The sequence below is a fragment of the Chlamydomonas reinhardtii genome, chromosome 17 (assembly GCF_000002595.2).
Source record: "Chlamydomonas reinhardtii strain CC-503 cw92 mt+ chromosome 17, whole genome shotgun sequence".
Lineage (NCBI taxonomy): Eukaryota > Viridiplantae > Chlorophyta > Chlorophyceae > Chlamydomonadales > Chlamydomonadaceae > Chlamydomonas > Chlamydomonas reinhardtii.
Window position 1 is genome coordinate 1,920,411 of NC_057020.1, and position 19,922 is coordinate 1,940,332.

At 67.1% G+C, this 19,922-nt stretch overlaps 2 protein-coding genes across 2 annotated transcripts; one reads left to right on the forward strand and one right to left on the reverse strand.

Moving 5' to 3' along the window:
* Position 1: 1 nt before the first annotated feature.
* Positions 2–10,735, reverse strand: CHLRE_17g710600v5 (uncharacterized protein). Its single transcript, XM_043072069.1, has 17 exons — positions 9,950–10,735; positions 8,780–9,562; positions 8,492–8,569; positions 8,113–8,238; positions 7,890–7,963; positions 7,577–7,665; positions 6,961–7,413; positions 6,560–6,776; positions 6,102–6,436; positions 5,831–5,898; positions 4,456–5,635; positions 3,309–4,258; positions 3,109–3,168; positions 2,581–2,925; positions 2,199–2,358; positions 1,721–2,041; positions 2–1,511 (listed from the first exon to the last, which is right to left on the reverse strand). The coding sequence occupies exons 1-17, from the start codon at positions 10,481–10,483 to the stop codon at positions 484–486; spliced, it is 6,801 nt and encodes a 2,266-aa protein (XP_042914528.1). The 5' UTR covers positions 10,484–10,735; the 3' UTR covers positions 2–483.
* Positions 10,736–10,885: 150 nt separating this feature from the next.
* Positions 10,886–19,867, forward strand: CHLRE_17g710650v5 (uncharacterized protein). Its single transcript, XM_043072070.1, has 14 exons — positions 10,886–12,128; positions 12,518–13,174; positions 14,133–14,210; positions 14,476–15,107; positions 15,272–15,516; positions 15,680–15,804; positions 16,083–16,190; positions 16,400–16,549; positions 16,725–16,901; positions 17,235–17,294; positions 17,574–17,903; positions 18,100–18,190; positions 18,430–18,608; positions 19,298–19,867. The coding sequence occupies exons 1-14, from the start codon at positions 11,058–11,060 to the stop codon at positions 19,349–19,351; spliced, it is 3,957 nt and encodes a 1,318-aa protein (XP_042914529.1). The 5' UTR covers positions 10,886–11,057; the 3' UTR covers positions 19,352–19,867.
* Positions 19,868–19,922: the final 55 nt, after the last annotated feature.

The window sequence follows — 19,922 nt, forward strand, 5'->3', positions numbered from 1 at the left end:
TAAGTCCTGCCGTTTACACCTTAGTACCGGTACACACGCGGCTTAATGGCCTCCGCATCCCACACCCCGTAGCACGTACACTCCAGAACCACCCACACACACATGCGCACACTTTATTCAGGCATTTCTCAGGTAGTACCTGGCCGAAATGCCAGCCCTTGTGAGGCCACAGCGTCTCTATGCATACGCCATACAGGCTGCCTCTTCCTGCCAAACTCCACGGGGCTTCTCACACGGCAATGCACTAATGCCCATTTCAGCAATATGCAGTTTGCACTTTGTTGAGCATTTGTGACGCATGCAGATCAGGCGCGCCAACACCGCCAGGCATCCTGGACGGATGCCGCATTTATTCTAAGCCTTGGGGTAGTAGTACCGAAGTGTACACGTGCCGAGTACGAAGTGAATCTAATGCACCTCACGGTCTGAATGCCTCCAAACCACGCCCCAAACTCCCCTGCACGCCGCCTTAACCCCTCATCTTCAAACCGCGCCCGCACCATACGCAGCCTCGGCTCCAAGCGGCCGCGCCCGGGGCGCATGCCCGCCCTGCTCCGCATGGCGCTGCTGCAGGAGGCTGGCATTCGGCGGCGGCACCAGTGTCATCTGCGTGTCATACTCCACGTCATCGTCCTCCTGCAGACCCAGTGGGTCGTAGGCGACCACGACGCTGCTGCCCGAGTGCTGGCGCCGCGGCTGCTGCTGTTGCTGCTGCTGCTGCTGCTGCTGCTGTTGCTGGTCGCGGTGGACTCCCTGCTGCTGCGAGTCTCCGAAGCCCTGCACGTGGGCAGCGTCCTGGGCGGCGAAGTCGTGCCCGTGCTGCTGCTGGCTCTCCGCTATGGTCATGAGGGCGCTGGTCAACTCGAACGAATCCCAGTCCACCAGCGCCATGCGGCGCTGCGGGCTGCACGCGCTGTACGCCGACGCCACCGACGGGGGCGGCTGCGCCGGGTGCGCGTGGGAGGAGGGCGATCCATAGCTAACGGCGCTGCTGCTGGGCCGCAGATGAGGCATCGCTGCCACCGCCGCGGTGGTGTTGCCGGCGCCGGTGGCCAGTTCGAGACACACAGGCGCACTGCTGGTGCGCGCGTGGGCCACAGGGATGGTGGGTGCGGCAGTGCCAGTGGTTGCGAAGGCGGCGGAGGCTGTGCTCTTGCAGCGGCCCAGGGGAAGCACCGAGCCGACGCCGGCGCGGCTGCCGTCCGAGGTGACGGAGCAGGCGACCGCGACGGCCGCGGTCTTGTTCGCCTGCAGCGCTGCGGCCCAGCCGCCCGCCGCGGCACGTGCGGCGGGCGCCGCCGCCGCGGACACAGCCGCCACGGGCGCGACTGCGGAGCTTCTGTCCAGCTGCGGCTGCAGCGGCTGCTGCGGCTCCTGCTCATCGCTCGTGGCGGGAGTTGTGGGCTGGTGCTCCTGCGGCTCGCTGCCGGCAGCTGCGGCGGCCGGACCAGAGGCGGGGGCCTCGGCGGCGGCTGTCGCCACCGTTTTCATCATGACGCCCACGCTCATCACTGAGGCCAGGACGGTAAAAGGCAGAGGGATTTGCAGATGCCGCTCAGCTCAGTGGCGCGCAAGCGAGTCACAGTCCGAGCAACATGACCACATGCCTGCTGTGCCTACTGCGCCTGTGCGTTGCAGTTTGCGCTTCCCTTCACACCCTCCCCAGGTACCACATACAGCCTAAAACGCCGCACAGCACGGCTTACCCGCGCAGACTCACCCAGGCAGTCGATGTGGTAAAGCACGTCCTCAAAGGTGGGCCGCTCCTCCGGCTCCGCAGCCCAGCAGAGCTCCATCAGCTCCATCAGCGGCTCAGGCACCGACACCGGCACCGGAGCAGCAGTGGCAGCAGTGGTGCGGCTGGCGGAGAGCCGGCACAGCGTCTTGGCAGCGGCTCCGGCGGTGCCGGAGGAGGCCAAGGCCGCCGCGGTCGCGGCGGCGGCAGCGGTGTGCGGGCGCAGGCCCCGCAGCAGCACGCCCTGCACCACCTCGCCGCTGCTCAGGCCGCGGTAGGCGCGCACGCCGCTGCACAGCTCCCACACTGGTGGCGGAGGGAGAGCGAGGGCAGGACACATTGTCATTGCACATACCAAAGCATGCACAGCACGTGAGCGAGCACCTGGTTGGCAGTGACACAAACGCCACGGCGTGATTCGACACGTGTCGCATGTGTCTTGCACGCGCGCGCCACTACTCACGTAGCACGCCGAACGCGTACACGTCGCCCTCGCGCCGCATCTCGCCGCGCAGCAGCGCCTCCGGAGCCAGGTGGCTGAGGGAGCCCGCCACGCAGCCCGCGGTGCGCTGCAGGTGGCTGCGGCCGCTATCCAGCGCGCGGCTCAGCCCGAAGTCGCCGACCTGTGAGCGGGAGCAGACGCGAGCGGCGGGGGAGGGCAGGGAGGCCACATCGAATGCATGGCGCACTGGTCTGTATGGATAAATGCCCGTGCATATGTCACTGTTGCCGGACATACCGCGACTACCCGCGGCCCTGGCTTCTTCCCTGCGTGTTCCCCGTTCGAATTTCTGCCACCTGGAGAAGACGGCTCCCACCCCCACGCCCCGTCACCGTTGGCGCACCTTGGCTGTGTAGCGGAACGCGTCAATGCCGCCGTCGCCGTTGATGCTGGAGGCGCCGGCGCCGCCGAACAGGGCGCCCGAGGCGGCCGGGCTGCTGGCGGCCGGAGTGCCCACTGCCGCCACGGGGTTGGCGTACACGGAGGCCACCCCCGCACCGCCGCCCACGGCGAAGGGCCACCAGGAGTTGCCGCCCGCGGCGGCGCTCTCGCCGCCGCCCGCGGCGGCGGCCTTGAAGGCGTAGGCTGAGGCTGAGGGCGTGCGGGCGGCGGTGCGGCTGCGGCCGGCGGCGGCGGCGTTGCGGCAGAGCATGACGTTCTCCATCTTCATGTCGCCGTGGACGATGCCCTGAGAGCAGTGCTCAGTGAGGCGGTGCAGTTCAGGAAACGCGGAGCACAGGAGGGTGTTCCGGTCAGGAGGGCATTGTGATGGTCGGGTGCAAATTGCGTTGTTGCTGCTGGCACCAGGTGCTGTTGTGCTGCTGTATCTTGGGGGCAGCTAGCTAGACAGGTACACGCGCTCATGGCTCACCTTGGCATGCAGGTGTGACAGGCCGCGGGCAATGTCGCGTGCCACAGCCAGCACGCCCACCTGCGCACGTGTGAGGTGCATTGACCAGCAGGCACCGCGTCAGACAGTCCTTTCAGCATTCCCGTGTCACACGTTGTGGACGCCCTCCATCTGTCACCGTACCACACGCTGTCGCTAGTGGAAGCGCGAGTCCCACTCACCATATCCAGCTGTGGGCCATCGGTGCCTGTGACGCCAGCAGCCTCCGGCTGCTGTTGCCGCGCCGGAGCGACTGCAGGGCGGCGCACGAACTCGCCGCGCGCCGCCGCCGCCGCCAGAGAGCCGCCGTCACACAGCTCCATCACCAGCCACGTCTCACTGGGCGCCGCCGTGTTGGCACTGTTGATGTTGTTGTTGTCAATGGTGGTTGTGGTGATGGCAGCGTCGGGGCCAGCGGTGGTCAGGGCGGCTGATGAGGCGTCGCCGCCGGAGGCACAGGCATCCAGGAGGCCCGCCAGCGCCGGTGCGGGGACGGCGGTGGTGGCCAGGGCAGAAGAGGTGAAGCCGCCGCCGGACAGGCCGGTCTGTGAGTGTGCTGCCGCGCCGTGCTCGCGGGGCGTGGCCACAGCAGCAGCGCCGGAGTGCACCTGGTAAGACTGGTGCTGGCGGAGGGCGGCGGCAGTGGTCGTGGCGGCGGCGGTCTTGGTGGGGCTGCTGGCGCCGCCGCCGCGCGCGGTCGCCGGCGGCTTGACTGGCGAGCCGCGACGGTGCACCAGGGAGCGCGCGGTGGCGTGGCCGCGGCGCGGTGACGTCAGCACCATGCATGGTGCCAAGTCCGCATGGGTGCCGCTGGCGGCGGCATCGGCAGCAGCACCGGCAGCAGCGGCGCCAAAAGCAGCGGCGCCGAACGCAGCGGTAGCAGACTCGCTGGCGTGAGTGGCGGCATTGGGGGTAACGGGCGTGCCCGGCCGGGCCGTGGCGGCGGTGGCGGTGCCACTGGCGCCGCTGCCGAAGGCGAAGAGCGAGCGGCGGGTGGGAGTGGCGGCGGGCGTGGTCAGAGAGTTGACGCCGGTGAGGGTGTGGGCGGCGTTGGAGGTCCGGGTGGAGAGGGTGGCGGTGAGGATGTTGGAGCAGGCGGAGGAAATGGGGGGCCGCGGAGTGCCGTGGAGGGCTGCGGGCAGGCGAGGAGTGGAGGTGGAGGGGAGGTCAGGTTACGCGCACACTCAGATGTGCAGTGCCCGGTCCTGTTTCACACTATCACGCTTCTCGCTCCATGTCAGTCGCCCCAGCAGAGCAGACCCCGCACCGAACTTCCCATACCGTACTTCCCGGCCCACAAACAAACGTCCCATGCAATACCGTACTCACTCCCGGCGGGCACGGCCAGGGACGCGGACATGCTGCAGGAGGGTGCGGCGCTCAGCGGCAGCGGCGGCGCGTTGGCGTCAAACGTGTCCCGCGCCTCGCTGCTGCCCACCGACGTCGGCGTGGAGGCAAAGCTGATGCCGCCGCCGGCGGCAGCGCCCGTCAGACGCTGCGGCTGTGCGTTGGTGTTGGCGGTAGTGGCCGGCGGGGAGCAGGGCGAGCGGGGCAGCGAGGGCGAACGCGGGTCCTCGGCGGGACGGCGCTGACGTGCGGCAGGAGTGGTGGTGCTGGTGCCGGTGGTGTTGCCGGTGTTGCCGGTGTTGCCGGTGGCGGTGCCGCCGGAGGTGGCGGTGGTGGCCACCAGCTCCACCGCAGAGCCGCATGTGTTGCCGGCGGCGCTGCTGCTGGCGGCGGAGGCACCGATCGCGAAGGCGGAGGCAAAGGCCGACGCGGGCTTGGGGCGCGGCCCCACCTGCTGCTCGTGGTGCTGGTGCCGCTGCCGCAGGGAGTCGGCGGTGCCAGTAGTTTCCATCATGTGCGCGGGCCGCAGGCTGGGAGATGACACGGCCACCGCTGGGAGGGGGACAGCGGTCACTGCAGCGACAGCTGCCGTGCTGGGCTGCTGCTGCTGCTGCTGCTGCTCCAGGTCATCATCATCAGCAGCAGCAGCAGCGGCGCCAGCAGTGGCCTCATCCTTGCGGCTGGTGGTGCTGAACATGGTCCGGAACAACAGCCGCAGCGGTGTGAGGCTCCTGGGGGCGTTGCGGGCGCCGCCGGCGCCACCGGTGCCCTTGCGGGCGCCGCCGCTGTGGGTGTTGGCGGCGCCCGTGTTCGTGGCGTTGGTGTCGTCGCGGGAGTGGTGGTCGCGCGGCGTGACGCGCGCACTGCTGCTGGCGTGGGTGCTGCTGCCCCCGCGGGATGAGGAGGGCGCGACAAAGGAGGCGCAGGCGGAGGCCGAGACCGACGCGGCGGCAGAGCCGGTCGTCCGGGGGGTGGGAGCGGTCTTGGCGGGCGTTGGGCCGGCAGCAGGCGTGGTGGTCGCGGTGCTGAGGTTGTTGCTGGTGGCAGCGGTGGCGGCGGAAGCGGTGTGCGTGCCGCTGCTGGTAGCGGCTGTGGTGCAGCTGAGCAGCGCGACCAGGTTGGGGTGCGCCAGGGAGGCGGCCAGCCGAGCCTCGCGCTGCACCTGTTTAGCAAGGCACAGCAGGAGTTGAGGGTCGACACCTTGTGTATTTGCGTGTGCGCGCGCGTGTGTGTGTCGATGTGTCTTTTGGTGGTGGTGTTATGGTTGGTGGGGAGGTGCACTGTAGTACGTGGGGCGGCTGGGTGTTCGCGCATGAGCCTCAAACTCACAGCCGCCAGCTCGGCCGCACGCACCCACCTTGATCTCGTCTGCGCGGCAGGTGGTGGCGATGACCTTGACGGCGACACGGCGGCCGCGCCACCAGCCTGTGAGCCAGATAGACAGCCAACTTGTAATCAGTCATCCGAGTTTCGCAACTTGCATGAAAATAGCGATACGACAAAGGCACGCAAACTAAAGGGGGCCCCCGCTACCGCACGCCGGCACCCACAGCCCACCAAGCCGTTCACCCTAGCTCATGACTGCTGCTGCACGGCCCGCACGCCCGTGCACACTCGTGCAAGCTCACCCTCGAACACGCTGCCAAAGGCGCCGCGGCCCAACAGGCCCCCCAGCCGGATGCCGTCGGGTCCACGCAGCAGCCCGCCAGGCGCCGTGGCCGGCAGCGCCACACTCGTGCCAGTGCCGCAGATGGGCGCAGCAACAACGCCGTCGGCCGCCGGCGGTGCCTGGGTGGCGGCGGCCGCCGCCGCGTAGGTGGAGGTGATGGCGGCGCCGCCGTGCCCGCCGTCCAGGAGGGCGCGTGAGGAGCCGTTGCGGTTGGCGCCATTGTGGTTGCGGTGGTTGCGGTGGCCGTTGCCAAACAGGCGACCGAACAGGGTGGGATCGCCGTTGCCGCCGTTGCTGTGGTGGGAAGGCAATGATGATTGGGCGAGCATGTCAGTATTTGAATGCAGCTGCGTAGACACGAAGGGAACACGCGTGGCATAAATGTCCCCACGTGTCGCTGCGGCACCACCCACCCACCTCCGGTCGAATATACGCCCGCCGCCGCCGCCGCCCTCCGGGCCGTCACTGCCGCCGTCGTCTGCAGAGCGAGAGGTAGTCAGCGGCTGTGCGCGGCCGCCATTGGCGTCGGCGTCAGCGGCCACGGGGCCGTCGTCGTAGACGGAGACGGCGAAGTCGGCGCGGCGGCGGCGGTGGCTCATCCACAGGCAGCGGGCAACCAGCACCAGCACCAGCACTGTGAGCGGGTGGCGGCAGGGCGGCGAGCGACAGCGCGTCATCCGCGGGAAGGTCAGTGCTCAGCGGCACTCCACGACCACAGCCACAGCCACATTGGAACTCAACAGTGGCACAGGTGCGTGCACGATGTGTGAAAGCCGTGCATGTGCACTCCCCTGCGCGTCACTTGCACGTGCACTCACCCAGGGGCAGCAGCATGGGCAGCATCCACTCCAGGCGCCGGTGCACCCGCCGCTTGCGCGCCTGGTCCGCCGCCACCTTGGCTGCCGCCGCCGCCGCCTCCTCCTCCTCTGAAGCAGGCATGGGCGCGGCGCCGTCGGGAGCGGTGCCGCCGGGGGAAGTGGCGTCGGAGGTGGCGGCGCCGGGCGCGCTGCCGAGCACGGCGGTGTTGGTGTTGGTGTTGCCTGATTCAGAGTCCTCGGTGCGGGGGTCGGGGCCGGGCGCGTCCGCTGCACCACTGCTGCTGGTGCTACTGCCGTCAGGGGCGCTGCCGCTGCTACTGCTGTCGACATTGCTAGCTGCCGGTGCGGCTGCGGCATCCGCGTTGTTATTGTTGGTGGTGACGTTAGCTGCGCTGCTGCTGCCGGGCAGGGGTGTGATGGGGACGCCGTGCAGCTTGGCGAGTGCGCGCTGGACTGCAGGCGCGACAGGTAGGAGAGTGAAACAAAGGGGAGGCAACATGTGGCAGGCGTTCGGGCAGATGTGCGTGCGGGGTGTAGGGGCTCGCATTCTGAGGCACGAGGGCTCGCTGAAATAACGGCCTATCACAATCGTCACTCCTCACTCCTCCTCACTCACCGCACTCGGGGTAGCTGAGGAACTTGACGCACTCCTCGTCCATAACCACGTCACCGTGCGAGAAGGAGTGCAGGTAGTGCAGCACGTAGCTGAAGTGAGGGGCGAGGGGGAGGGGGAGGGGGCAGCAGCAGCAGAGGGGGAGTTGAAGGAGTAGGCAAGAGAGGCTGGTTTAGCTAAGAAGAGTGAAGGGAGGAAGCAAGGGTGGAGAGCCCTGAGCCGTAATCTGAGCCGTGTCGGTCTGGGACTCTGGACAAACACACACAGCCCCAACAGGATACTTCGCACGCAGCTCGCGGCCCCCCGCCCGCCTCACCCTCCGTTGTCCTGAGTCAGGGGGTTGATGAGCGCCACATCGGCCAGGTGCGTGGCGGTGCGGTAGCAGCGCGTCTGGAGGTTGGGCAGGGGGTGGGGGCGGGGGTTACAGCCGGGGCCTAAGAACGAGAGCAAGGCAAGCAGGTTTGGGCTGTGCGCGGGGTCGGTGAGAAAACTAGCCGCCTAGGTGTCTACCCAGATGGCACATGCCGCTTCTGTCTCACCAGGTTGTTTGGGTAGCACCAGGAGGCCAGGTACTGAAACAGCTGCGGCCAGCCGTGCGCGCCGTACAGCCCGGGCCGGGGGGCGGCGGCCCAGTAGCGCATGCCGAAGCTCTCGGGCATGGAAACCTGGTGGGCGCACGTGTGTGTATTTGTGTGTGCATGTGTGTGCTTGGATCCAGGTGTCTTCGTGTGCGCATGTGCGTGGCGCATACATGCGCTGCGCTGTGACGTAAGCGCGATCCATACATCACCACCAGCAACTCCCTCCTCCCTCCACACACCCCCCCCGCAAACCGGCTCCGTCCCCCCTCGCCCTTCGCCCCCGCCGCCACCTCCTCCCCTTCCCGTGCCCCCTTGCACGTCCCTCCTCCCCTCTCACCTCCAGGTGGTTGACGCAGTTCTCCACCCTCAGCTCGCAGTTGTCGGGCGACACGAAGAAGCCGAACGACACGCGGACCTGGGGGGCCGGATGGGGTCGTGGAGGGGGGAAGGGGCGGAGGGGCGGGGGAGACAGAGAGCGGGGCGCAGGGTCAGGGGCCGAAGTGGGTCAGGCAGGGGAGGGCGGTGGGCATGCGTGGGGAAGGAGTGAAGGACGTGAGGCCCCAGCTGTTACAGCGCCAAGCAACTGCCGCCCAGCAGCACCAGCCGCCCAGCACCAAGCCCTCACCTGCACGTGTTGCAGCTCGAAGCCGCGCACAATGACAAGCGGCCCACGCGGGTCCAGTGGGGTGTCAAGACCCCAGGTGGAGGCGGGGAAGTGCTGCTGGGGCGGAGGCGCCTGCGGGTCCGCCTGCTGCTGCTGCGGCGCCTGCTGCGGCGCCTGCTGCAGCGGCGGCGGCTGTTGCTGCTGCGTAGGAGCGTTCGCAGCTGTAGCGGCGGGCGTGGAGGTGGCGACGGGCGTTATGGTGGCGACGGGCGTGGAGGTGGCGGCAGCTGGGTTGCTGACCTCGGGTGGGGCGATGCCCATGATTGCGGCGATGTGGGTCGAGGTCGTGGGACTGCTGCCGGCCGCCGCCAGGAGCGTGCGAATCGCGGTGGTGTGTGGGGCCGACGAAGGCGTGGAAGTAGCACTGGCAGTGGCAGCGGCAGCAGCAGCGGCCGCAGCAGTAGCAGCAGCAGCCGCGGCTTCAGTGAAAAGGGTGCTGGCAGTTGCCTTGCCAGTGGCGGCAGGAGCACCGCCGACGGCAGCGGGCGGCGCCGCGCCGGCAGTGCCGCGCGCCCCGCTGCCAGTACCCGCACCCGCACCAGCGTCAGTGGCAGTTGCAACGCCGGAGTTGGTGGGTAGCTTGTCGGCGACGGGGAATATGATGGGTAGCGGCACGCAACCGGCGATGCGTGCCTTGCCGCTTACGTAGGCGAAGTCGAACACGGGCAGCGGCGGCGAGTCGGGCGAGGGTTCAATGATGAGTGGTCGCTGGACCTCCACGGTGGGAACAGTCCGCCAGTACGCCTGTGTGCAGGATGATAGGGCAGGGTGGGCGAGGCAAACGGCGGGTGAGGTAAGTACTGTAAGGCGATGTGGGTCGGAGCCAAAGCGTCTAATCACACACGAGTCGGCGGCCGCACCCTTCGCCCGAAGGAGTGCGTCCGGGCTAGGCAGGCAATGCGCTGGACGCGCTCGCTGTGAGTGGCTGTCCGCGCGTCAGGCATGAGGTACCGCCTCATGCCCGCAGAGGCACACAGCTAGCTAGCGCCGTGGGGCCGGCGATACCCCTGCATGTACCCCCTGACTCAGCCCTCGCCCTACTCCCAGAAGGGTCACTCCATCCCGCCCGGCCTGCTTTTCCTTCACAGCTACCCCTCAGCATTGCCAAACCCCCATGCCGCTGCAACCCACCTGCGTGAGCGTCAAGGAGCCGTTGACCCAGATGGTGTTGACTCCGGGATCGGCCAGCGCGGCCCGGAACTCCACTTCGCTAGTCACCACACGAAGGTGCGCCGGGCTGAAGTCCGAATCGCGCGTTGACGAGGCGCCGGTGCCGCTGCTTGAAGGTATTGCTGAGGCTTCAGGAGTGCCGGCGGCCGCGAAAGGAGTAGAAGTCGAGGGGGTTGAATCGAGCGCTGAGCGACGCTGTGCCGCTGTCGCTGCAGGGCGCGTTGACGCGCCGCTAGCAGCAGTGTCCGCAGCAGCAGCCGTAGCAACAGCTGTGGCGGGAGAAGCGGCGCCGAGGATGGTGGAGGCGCCCGCAGGGCCCGCTGTAGCAGAGGCACTGCTGGGAGTCAGGGAGCGCGCGTTGAGGCCCGTCGGCGCCAGTAGCAGCGCGGCCGCGGCCATGAGCAGGAGCACAGGTGTCACACCGGCAGAGCTGCTGCTCGGGGGGAGCAACTGATTTCCCGCGCGACGGGCGCCCTTGCGTTTCCGCCTCGCCATGGAAGGCGCCATGCGGCTCGGCGTTTCGTAATTGTTGAGATTAGCTCCGGTGAGCTGTTGGGGCGATAGCAGTAGAGCGGCGCAGGAGTGGGCCACCGGTGGGCGAGCAGAAGTTGCTTGCAGGCGCAGGTTGCAGCCAGGGCGTGAATAGATGTAGCGGGTCACGATCTATGGAGCCGTGAGATGCGGCTGAGCTATCCAAATATGAGAGCAGACGAAAGTTGCTGGTTTGCACTGGAGGGAACGCGCTTCAAAACCCGCGCGCTTTGCCGTGCCGTATAATGCCAATTCGGGCGCATGGGTGCCCGCCAAAATCCCGAACCCCCCCGCGGCCTCCGGCGCCCAGCGCGTTTGCCTGAGTTACGAACACAACGTCCCTTTGGCCACGCGCAAATGTGATCAGCAAACTATCTTATTCTAGCTCGCTCCAACCGACATGCACACGCACATGCACGAGCACTTGCTCGCCCGCGCCTGCCGCTCCCGCTCTCGCTCGCGGGTCTAAGTTCCGCTTGCCTGCTGGTTCAATCAACCAAAGTTTGCCAGACACTCCAATATAAACTTCACTTTAGTAATGTCCAGTCGTCACAACGAAGGGGCACCGCGCGGCCGGCCAGACCGCCAGCGGCCGCCCGACACAAGCAAGCGGCGCCGTGAGCTCCGCGTGTCTCCCGCCATGGCTCTCCTCCTCCCCCTGCTACTGCCACTGCTGCTACTGCTACTGCCAGCTGTCTTAGCAGCTAGCACTGCCGCCGCCGCCACGCCGGCGCATGGCTCACCTCCTTCCCCTGCAGCGGCCCCCAGGCCCTTGCAGCCCGCCAACGCTACAGCCGCACACCCGCCATCCTCCTCCCGCTTCGCCCCGGCGGCGGCATCCCTGCTGCTGCCGCCACCGCCTCCGCTGCCACCGCCTCCATCCGCTTCGCTGCCCGCTACCCCACCCGCCCCTCGCAACATCAGCAACAGCTCCGGCCCCAGCCCCAGCCCTAGCGCCCCGCCGCAGCCCACCGAAGGCAGTAGCAGCAGTAGCAGCAGCAGCAGCGGTGCTAGCAGCGGCAGTAGCACCCGCACCACCGGCACCGCCGACGCTGTGGTGGCCTCTGCCGCCGAGCTGGTGGCCTTCATCCGTAACGCCACCGCCGTGGCGGCGGCGCTGGGTGCCTCCAGCTCTGTGGGGCTGCAGCAGCGGCTGGAGCTGGCAGTAGCAGGCGACCTGCTGCTAGACGCCGCCGTGTGGCCCGACACCTACGACTGGCCGCCGACGGAGCTGATGAGCAGTAGCAGGGGCAATAGCAGCGGTGGTGGCAGTAGCAGCAGTGGTGGCAGTGGAAGCGGGAGTGCCAGCATCACGCTCATGCTTACGGGTGTGCCGCTGCCGGTGGTCGGCGGCGGTGGGGGCAGCGGTGCCGCGGCAGAGGCTCCCCCAATGGCGCTCGCCGACCCACATCCCACAGCCGGCCCCAACAGCAGCATCGCGACCACCACCACCACCAACACCAACAGCTACACCACCACCAACAGCAGCAACACCAACAGCTACACCCCCAGCGGCAGCAGCGGCTCCCCTACTAGTAGTGCTTATGCTGCTGCTACTGCCGCCTGCCCCGCCCCCGCCGCCAGCCTCCGCCGCCCCCGGCTGGACCTGGCGGGTCTGACTGGGCGGCTGCGGCTGGCGGCGGGCAGTGTGCTGGTGCTGCGCAACCTCGAGGTGGGGCGGGTGCCGACGAGCCGCCAGGCGGGCAGTGTGTCGGGGGCTGGGTGTGCCTACTGCGTCGTAACGTCGTTACTTTGCATGCCATGTTAAACAAACTCCGGCACACACCGCCGGCGTCCCCACATCGGCGCACGGGCCAGCCGCCCCGCCCTGCCGGCCGTGCCGCCTTACCGGCGCCTCACCAGCCCAGCTGCTCTCCCCCCTGTGCCCCTCCCTTCCTAACCCGCGCCCCATTTCCCTATTGGCTTCTTTGGGATTGGAATAAACTGACCGCTCCCCCCCCCCAAAAACAAACACCCACCCACCTTGCGGGCGCACAGGTGAGCGGCAGCACGCTGGGCACGTGGGTGTCGCTGGAGACGCTGGAGTTCGTGACGGAGTCGGCGGGGGCCAGTCTGGTGCTGGAGGGGGTGCTGCTGAGGCACGCCGGCTGCCCCGACCCAGCACACCTTGCGCCAGGGTTTCGTGCCGTGCCACGCCCGCCCGACCATCCCGGGCAGCAGGTGCTGGGCCCCCCGACTGCAGTCGGGGTGTGGCTGCAGCAGGGGGAGGGCGAGGAGGCGGGCGGCGTGGTGGAGGCGGCAGTGCTACAACCGCTGCCAGGGAGCGCAGCCGCTGTGGCGGCGGCGGCGGCGGTGGCGGCTGCCGCCGCCGCTGGTGACGGTGGCGACGACGTGTTCGGCGGCAGTAGCAGTAGCAATGCGCCATCTTGGTCGACCTGGTGCACATGTGGCGGCGGCAGTAGCAGTAGCACAGGTCTCGGCGACGGCAGAAGCAGCAGCAATGGCAGCAGTAGCAGTAGCAGCTGGGGTGGCGGCAGCGGGGGCTGGGGTGGCGGCAGTGGCGGCTGGGGTGGCGGCTGGGGCGGCTGGGGTGGCGGCGGCTGCGGCGGGCTGGACGGCGGCGGCGGGCGGGTGTGCTACAGCCCGGCTCTGCAGCTGGTGGATTATGTCATTGCGCTGCCCGACTTCGGCCAGGTGCGTGGGTGCGTGGGTGTGGGTGCGTGGGTGTGGGTGTTTGCAGGGCCCTGTGCGGCGGTGTGGATCCCCTCGCTATGCGCGCCCGAGGCCGCTCCGCCGCTCTCACACAGTCACACCTGCATCACCGGAGTCTGGTTGCGCCAGGCAGCATACCGGCGGGCCGGCCTGGAGGTAATGCTGTCGATACCATCGTAGTGGCTGGCTGCGGGTGGCAGTGGCTGTGGCGGGGCCAGGGCTTAAGGCGCCCAAGGTGGTTGCACCTGTGACCCCCACAGTGACTGCATGAAGATACTATCAATACCATTATAGTTGCTATTTTGTCTGTCTGGTTTGGGCTCATTGCGGCGAGCCCATGTGTTTTGCATTCTTCGCGGGCTGTCGGTTGCGCGCCAGCTAGGCTATAGGCTCTCCTAGGCTCAATGCTGCGGTTTGAATTGTACATATTTGTAACAGCGACGAGTGCAGACATGGCGCTGTATTGTAGAGGTTATTCGGGGGGCTTTGATCCGACTTTGCGCATTCATCTCGCCGCGCAATCCAACGCCTGCCTTCCAATCCATCCACAACAACACAGTAACGACAGTTATAAATACAGGCTTCGGGGGGCGCCTGCCCTCAGGCATCGCCCCGCCTCCCCAGCCACCCTAACTGCACCCTGGCTGCTGCCCCGCGCTGCCCACCCCTGCGTGCACCTCCTACACGCGCATCCCACCTACCTACCTACCTACCTACCTACCTACCTACCTACCTACCTACCTACCTACCTACCTACCTACCTACCTACCTACCTACCTACCTGCCTGCCCGCCTGCCTGAACGCCCTGCTACGGTGCACACACACACACACACACACACACACACACACACACACACACACACACACACACACACACACACACACACACACACACACACACACACACACGCACACACTCTCTCCCGCATGCACATGCAGGTGGGCGGCTACACCGCCGTCATCCAGGACACCACCCTGCTGTGTGAGTGGTCCGTGCCGCCCAGCTGCACACAGCAGGTGGGCATGGGGTGGGGTCGCGCATGTGCATGCAGGCACACGTGTAAGGCGCGTGTGTGTCTGTGTCTCTGCCTGTGTGCCGTTGACGGCAATGTGTCTGCTCCCACTGCTTCTGCGCTCCAGCCACACGTATCCACCTCCACGCGCCCCACCTTTCCCCCTCCCAGCCTCCTCCCCATACCCCTGCGCCCCCCTCGGGCGCTTCATATGCGTAATTATCTTACTCCTTTCTCCATGGACGGCGACCTCCACCCCCACCCCCCAGGGCTCTACCGAGCGGGAGTGCCTACTGGAGCTGCTGGCGTCACTGCCCAGTGCCACCGCGCAGCAGCAGCCGCTCCAGCTCACGAATAACACCGCCAGCGTGCCGCCGACAGAAGCTCAGGGCGGCGGCGGCGGCAGTAGCGGTAGCAGCAGCGGGGGCGACACGAGCAACAGCAACAACACTGCTGGGCGGCAGCAGCAGCAAATGGGTGCGACAGAGGGAACGGCGCAAGGTCATCAAGGCGACAGTAGTAGCGGCAGTAGCAACAGCAGTATCAGCCGCAACGGCCCAGCGCGTGACGGCGCCGCCGCAGCCAGCAGTGGCAGTAGCAGCCAGGGGGGCGAGGCGGGAGGGCAGGGGGCCGACACGGCTGCAGCGGGCTCTTCGGCTGCCGCCGCCCCTGGTGCCGCAGCGGGCGGGCGGCGGACATCTGCTGCCGCGGTGGGCGGGGCGGTGGGCGGTGCAGGCGCAGGGGTGGTGCTGGTGGTGGCGGCAGCAGGACTGCTGCTGCTGCGGCGGCGGCGGCGGCGCCGGGCCATGTACGTGGTTGAAGGGAAGGGAGGCGTTGACTTGGAGGCGGCGGCGGTGGCGGCGATGCCCGCGGCTGCTGCTGGGGGCTGCGGCAAGACACGGTGCGGTGCCAGATGACGCATGCATGGAGCGATGGGGCACTTGCGATGGGGTTGGTAGTTGGCTGGATGCTAGCATCGGGACCTATGGGCGTACTTACTTGGTAGTTGGTGCGCCTTACTCGTTGTCTCACCCTACTCGTACGTACTACTGCGGGTGCCTGCAGCTCTCCATACTCGCCGTCCGACCGGGCAATGCGCAGCGCCGCCGGTCCCTGCACGAGCCCCGGCAGCAGCAACTACCTGTCCGTACAGGTGTCCTCAGCAGGATGTGCCGGCGGAGGGGGCGGAGGAGGTGGAGGCGGAGGAATAGCAGTGGCGGCGGCGGGGCCGGGGCCCGTGTTGGCGGCGGCGGGGCTGGGGGCTCTGCAGTGGCAGCGCGCGGTCACCGCGCCCTCAGACGTCCGACTTGGTGAGGAGTGGGTAGTGGGTCGTGGGTAGCCGGCAGGCGGCGGGGTTTCGAGTCACCCGCACATCTACCACCTACACAGGCGCGCGCGCGCGCGCACATACACACACACACACACATACACACACATACACACACACACACACACACACAACCACAACCACAGGTGTGCTGCTGGGCGCCGGCTCCTTCGGCCGCGTGTACCGGGGCGAGTGGCGGCGGCGGCCGGTGGCTGTCAAGGTGCTCACACACGGCCGCGCAGACATGCCCGCCATCGAGCGGGAGCTGCAGGTAGGTGCCTAGGTAGGTGTGTACGGCATCCGGGCGGCGGTGGGATGGGGCGGCCTGCGGTGATTGGTGGGCTGATGGATGGACTGCATGGGCATGTGTTGACGACATGTTCAATGGGTTGAGTAATGCTGCTGGCTGAGGTTTGGGCTTTTGGCGCGGGAGCTGATGAAGGATGGAGCCATGAGCACGGGGTAGGGGCACACGTGTCTATCCTGTGTGAGTATGCGTGGACGAATGTGTGTATATATGTGTGTGTCGCTGCCCGCTGCTGCCTGCAGGTGAGCCTGGCGGCCCGGCACCCCAATGTGGTGCGCACGCTGCACTTCGCACGGCTGGACGTCAGCCGCGGCGCGGCGGCGCGGCAGCAGCAGCAGCAGCAGCAGCAGGTGGGTCCCCGCCACTTGGGCTGCTTCTACACCCACGTCGCATTAGCACGATCACGTCTCATAAGCACGTACGTAACTCTGTGGCGCCCCCACGCATGCTGCTCAACCAAGTGTAAGGACCGCCGTGCGTGTCTGGCCCCCGCAACCCCACGCCGCAACCCCTACCTCCCGCCCCACCTACCCGCCCCACCTACCCGCTCGCCCAGCAGGTGCCCAGGGCCGCCGACGCGTGGGCCGACCTGCCCGACCTCTTCCCCACACGCCCGCACGGAGCCGGAGCCGGAGCCGGAGCCGGAGCCGGAGCCGGAGGCGGAGCAGGCGCGGGGGACTCGGTGGTGCTGGCAGATGACGTGTACGAGGTGCGGCGCATGCCGCCCCTGTGGGTGTGTTTGCGTGTGTTAAAGAGCACAAGGAGGACATGTTTGCGTGTGTGTGCGTGTGTGTGCGTGTGTGTTTGTGTGTGCGTGTCAACGGTGTCCGGGTGGGCGTGTTGACCCCACCCACCCACCCCATGTGATGCACGGTGGTGTGCAGACGTGGCTGATCCAGGAGCTGTGCGACGGCGGTGCGCTGTCCGCGTCCCTGTACGGCGGAAGGTTCCACACACCGGCAGCAGCAGCAGCGGCGGCGTTGGCAGCGGCAGGGAGGGGGGCTGCTGCAGCGGCGGACGGCGGCGGCGGTGGCGGCGGCGGCACGCCCGTGCCCATCTTGGTGCGTTTGTTGCGTGCGGCGTGCGGCGTGAGGTTGCACCGGGCTGTTGAGTGAGGTTTGCTTGGGGCTGAGTGCTGGGTGCGGCTGAGTGCTGTTGCTTGGGGCTAAGTGGGGCTGCGTGACGCGACTGAGTGTTTCGTATGGAGCATCCCCGTGCATTTCACGTGGTGGAGGAGACTGGGGACCGGGCTTACGTGGCGGGAAAGCGCAGGCAGGCTGTGGCCCGTGTGCTCTTGCACCCTACGCTGGTGCATGCGGCCGTACGGCACTGCGGTGTGTATGACTCCCTCCCACCATCCCTTTCCTTGACGTCCTCACGCCCCCCCCCGGCAGCGCGACATATGGTCCCTGGCACTGGACGTGTGTCGAGGCATGCGCTACCTACACAGCAAGGTGCGGTTGTGGGTGTGGGTGTGGGTGTATGGGCGGGTGGGTGGGTGTATTTTGCGCAGGGCGCGTTTGAGCCTGACGATCCCGTGTTGCCAAGCCACACCCTTGCATGCCCCCTTGCTGACAACCGCTCTCCCGCCTCTCACGCCCACTGAACCCCCCGCCCCACACACACACAAACACACACACACACGTTGAAGTAAACTACTCCCCCCCACCTCCCGACTGTTTCCTTACGGGATTGGTTCAACGTTAACCCCCCACCTCCCCCCCCCCACACAGGGCCTGATCCACGCCGATCTCAAGGCGGAGAACGTGCTGCTGCTCAGCCGCCGCAGCACTGACGCCGCCCCCTCTTCCCCCTGCCCAACCGACATGGCCGCGTGGGCCTCACCCGTGACGGCAAGAGCGCCCACACCCACACCAGCATCTCCAGTGTCCGCCTCAGCCTCGACCTCATCCTCTCCTTGTGCTACTGCCGCCGCCGCTGCTGCTACTACCGCCGCCGCTGCTACTGCCGTCGCCGCTGCCTCGTGTCGCTATGTAGCCAAGGTGGCGGACTTCGGACTGTCACGCTGCCTCGACAGCGGCCGCACTCACCAGACCACACGGGTGCGGCGGGGGCTGGAGCTGCTGCACGTGCGCTGTAAAACCCCATCTCCGACCCACATGCCCTAACGCGGCCTCACCGCAACCTACCTTTATAGCCGTCCACACACGTGCCACGCTCAACACCCATCAATATCCATGCCGTGATAGCTGCTGCTTAAACGCATCCGTCCGCGCGGCCTTGCATCCGAATGGACAGAATGTGGGCACGCTGACCCATATGCCGCCGGAGAGCCTGTCGGGCGGCCACCTGCGACTGGAGGTGGACGTGTTCGCGTTCGGCGTCCTAAGTGAGCTGGGCCGGGTAGGGAGTCGGTCAGAGGTACCGTAGTAAACAGGAGGCAGCGGGATACCGTCGCAGCAGGGTACCGTAGTAAACAGGAGGCAGCGAGATACCTACCGTCGCAGCAGGGTACAGTAGTAAACAGGAGGCAGCGGGATTTGCTGGCCTCAGCCCTACCTCGCCCTCACGTGTCCCCGTGCCGCCCTCGCCACCTGCTGCGGGCGCCGTGCCCCCCATCAAACGCAGTGTGGGAGCTGCACACCGGCTGCCGCCCCTACGCCGGCCTCACGGCGGGCGAGGTGGTGCAGCGGGTGGTGGTGGCGCGCGCCCGCCCCGCCTTCCCGCGCCACACGCCGCCGGCCTGGCGCCAGCTGGCGGCGGCGTGCTGGGCCCAGGCGCCCCAGGACCGACCCAGCTTCGAGCAGGTGCGCGTGTGCATGTGTGATGGTACAGGGTTCAAGGCAGGTTGGCGAGGTCCCGTAGGGTGCAGCTGATGCCCAGACCCGTAAGCAGACGGCAAACAGATTGCAGTGGCAGAGCAGAAGTGCATGGCTGGTCGAACGCCGGCGTCGAACGCGCGTGTGCATGTGCGTGTGCGTGTGCGTGTTGAAAAAAGAAACGAAGGCCCGCCCGGCGTCGGAGTTACTGACGGACTTACCGAGCGTCGTGTTGCCGCGTCGACCCCGGGATATTGTGTGTGTGTGTGTGTGTGTGTGTGTGTGTGTGTGTGTGTGTGTGTGTGTGTGTATGCGTGTGTATATGCGTGTGTATATGCGTGTGTATATGCGTGTGTGTGCCTGTGCGTGTGTGTGCGTGTGCGTGTGCGTACGTGTGTATATGTGTGCGTGTGTGTGCGCGCGTGTGCGTGTGTGTGTCTGCGTGTGCGTGTGTGTGTTAGAAAGAGAGAGAGTGTGTGTGTGCCTGTGTGTGTGTGTGTGCGTGTGTGTGTGTGTGCTGGATGGCACGCACTGTGCTAGGTGTACGTGTGGGAGCTTGGCGTGCGTGTGGGTGCAGCATGTGAGGCATACACAGGGGTTGTCACACACCACGGCGTGTAACCGCTCTGACGTGCCTTGACCGGTCGCGTGTGCTGCCGTGACGCATCTTTGCGCAGGTGGAGCAGCGGCTTCTGGAGATGGGCCCCGCATGCAGCAGCGTTGGGGACTGATGGCGTGGCTAGCGGGCGAACCCCAGCACATGGGGCACCCCTGGCGGCTAGCGGGCCGGCGCCGAGAGCAAGGTGGCTGCTGTGCGATGTGTGATGTGACCAATGTCACCAAAAGCAGTGTATAATGTACGCGAGGCCGCTCGGACCGTTGGCGTGTGGCGTGTCCGTTCGGAGGAGTTGTGTAGGATCGCGCAAGGGAGGCGGTTTGGTGAATCGGTGCCTGCATCACATACTTATGCGGATCTGCCGGGGTATGGGCGGCGAACGGTGTGCATGCCTCGACCAGAGCCAAAACCCTCGACACGGCGTTTTGGATGATTCTTCCGGGGCGCTGGGCTTGCAGCAGCTGCTGCTGTGCGCGTGGTGTCGTCTGACTGCCGCGCTGTCTTCAATGATGCACGTCCGGACGCAACCCTTAGTTGGTAGAGATGAGCAGGGCCGTAGACAGTCACACGCACGGGGGGCCATGATCGGTCGTTCCCTACGACCCTAACTTTACTAAGCTCGACTTCGTCAGCCTACCTACAGCCGTAACACACCATGTGCCTTACAAACTGGTTCAATAGGACTT

Excerpts from the sequence above, each read along its gene's own strand:
- CHLRE_17g710600v5 (XM_043072069.1), bottom strand. The coding sequence starts at position 10,483 with ATGGCGAGGCGGAAACGCAAGGGCGCCCGTCGCGCGGGAAATCAGTTG. Across the intron at positions 7,964-8,112 it reads GGTGCTACCCAAACAACCTG|ACGCGCTGCTACCGCACCGC; the intron begins GTGAGACAGAAG and ends CCCAACCTCCAG. Across the intron at positions 3,169-3,308 it reads ATGGCCCACAGCTGGATATG|GTGGGCGTGCTGGCTGTGGC; the intron begins GTGAGTGGGACT and ends ACACGTGCGCAG.
- CHLRE_17g710650v5 (XM_043072070.1), top strand. The coding sequence starts at position 11,058 with ATGTCCAGTCGTCACAACGAAGGGGCACCGCGCGGCCGGCCAGACCGC. Across the intron at positions 12,129-12,517 it reads GCCGCCCCCGGCTGGACCTG|GTGAGCGGCAGCACGCTGGG; the intron begins GCGGGTCTGACT and ends GCGGGCGCACAG. Across the intron at positions 13,175-14,132 it reads CGCTGCCCGACTTCGGCCAG|GTGGGCGGCTACACCGCCGT; the intron begins GTGCGTGGGTGC and ends ATGCACATGCAG.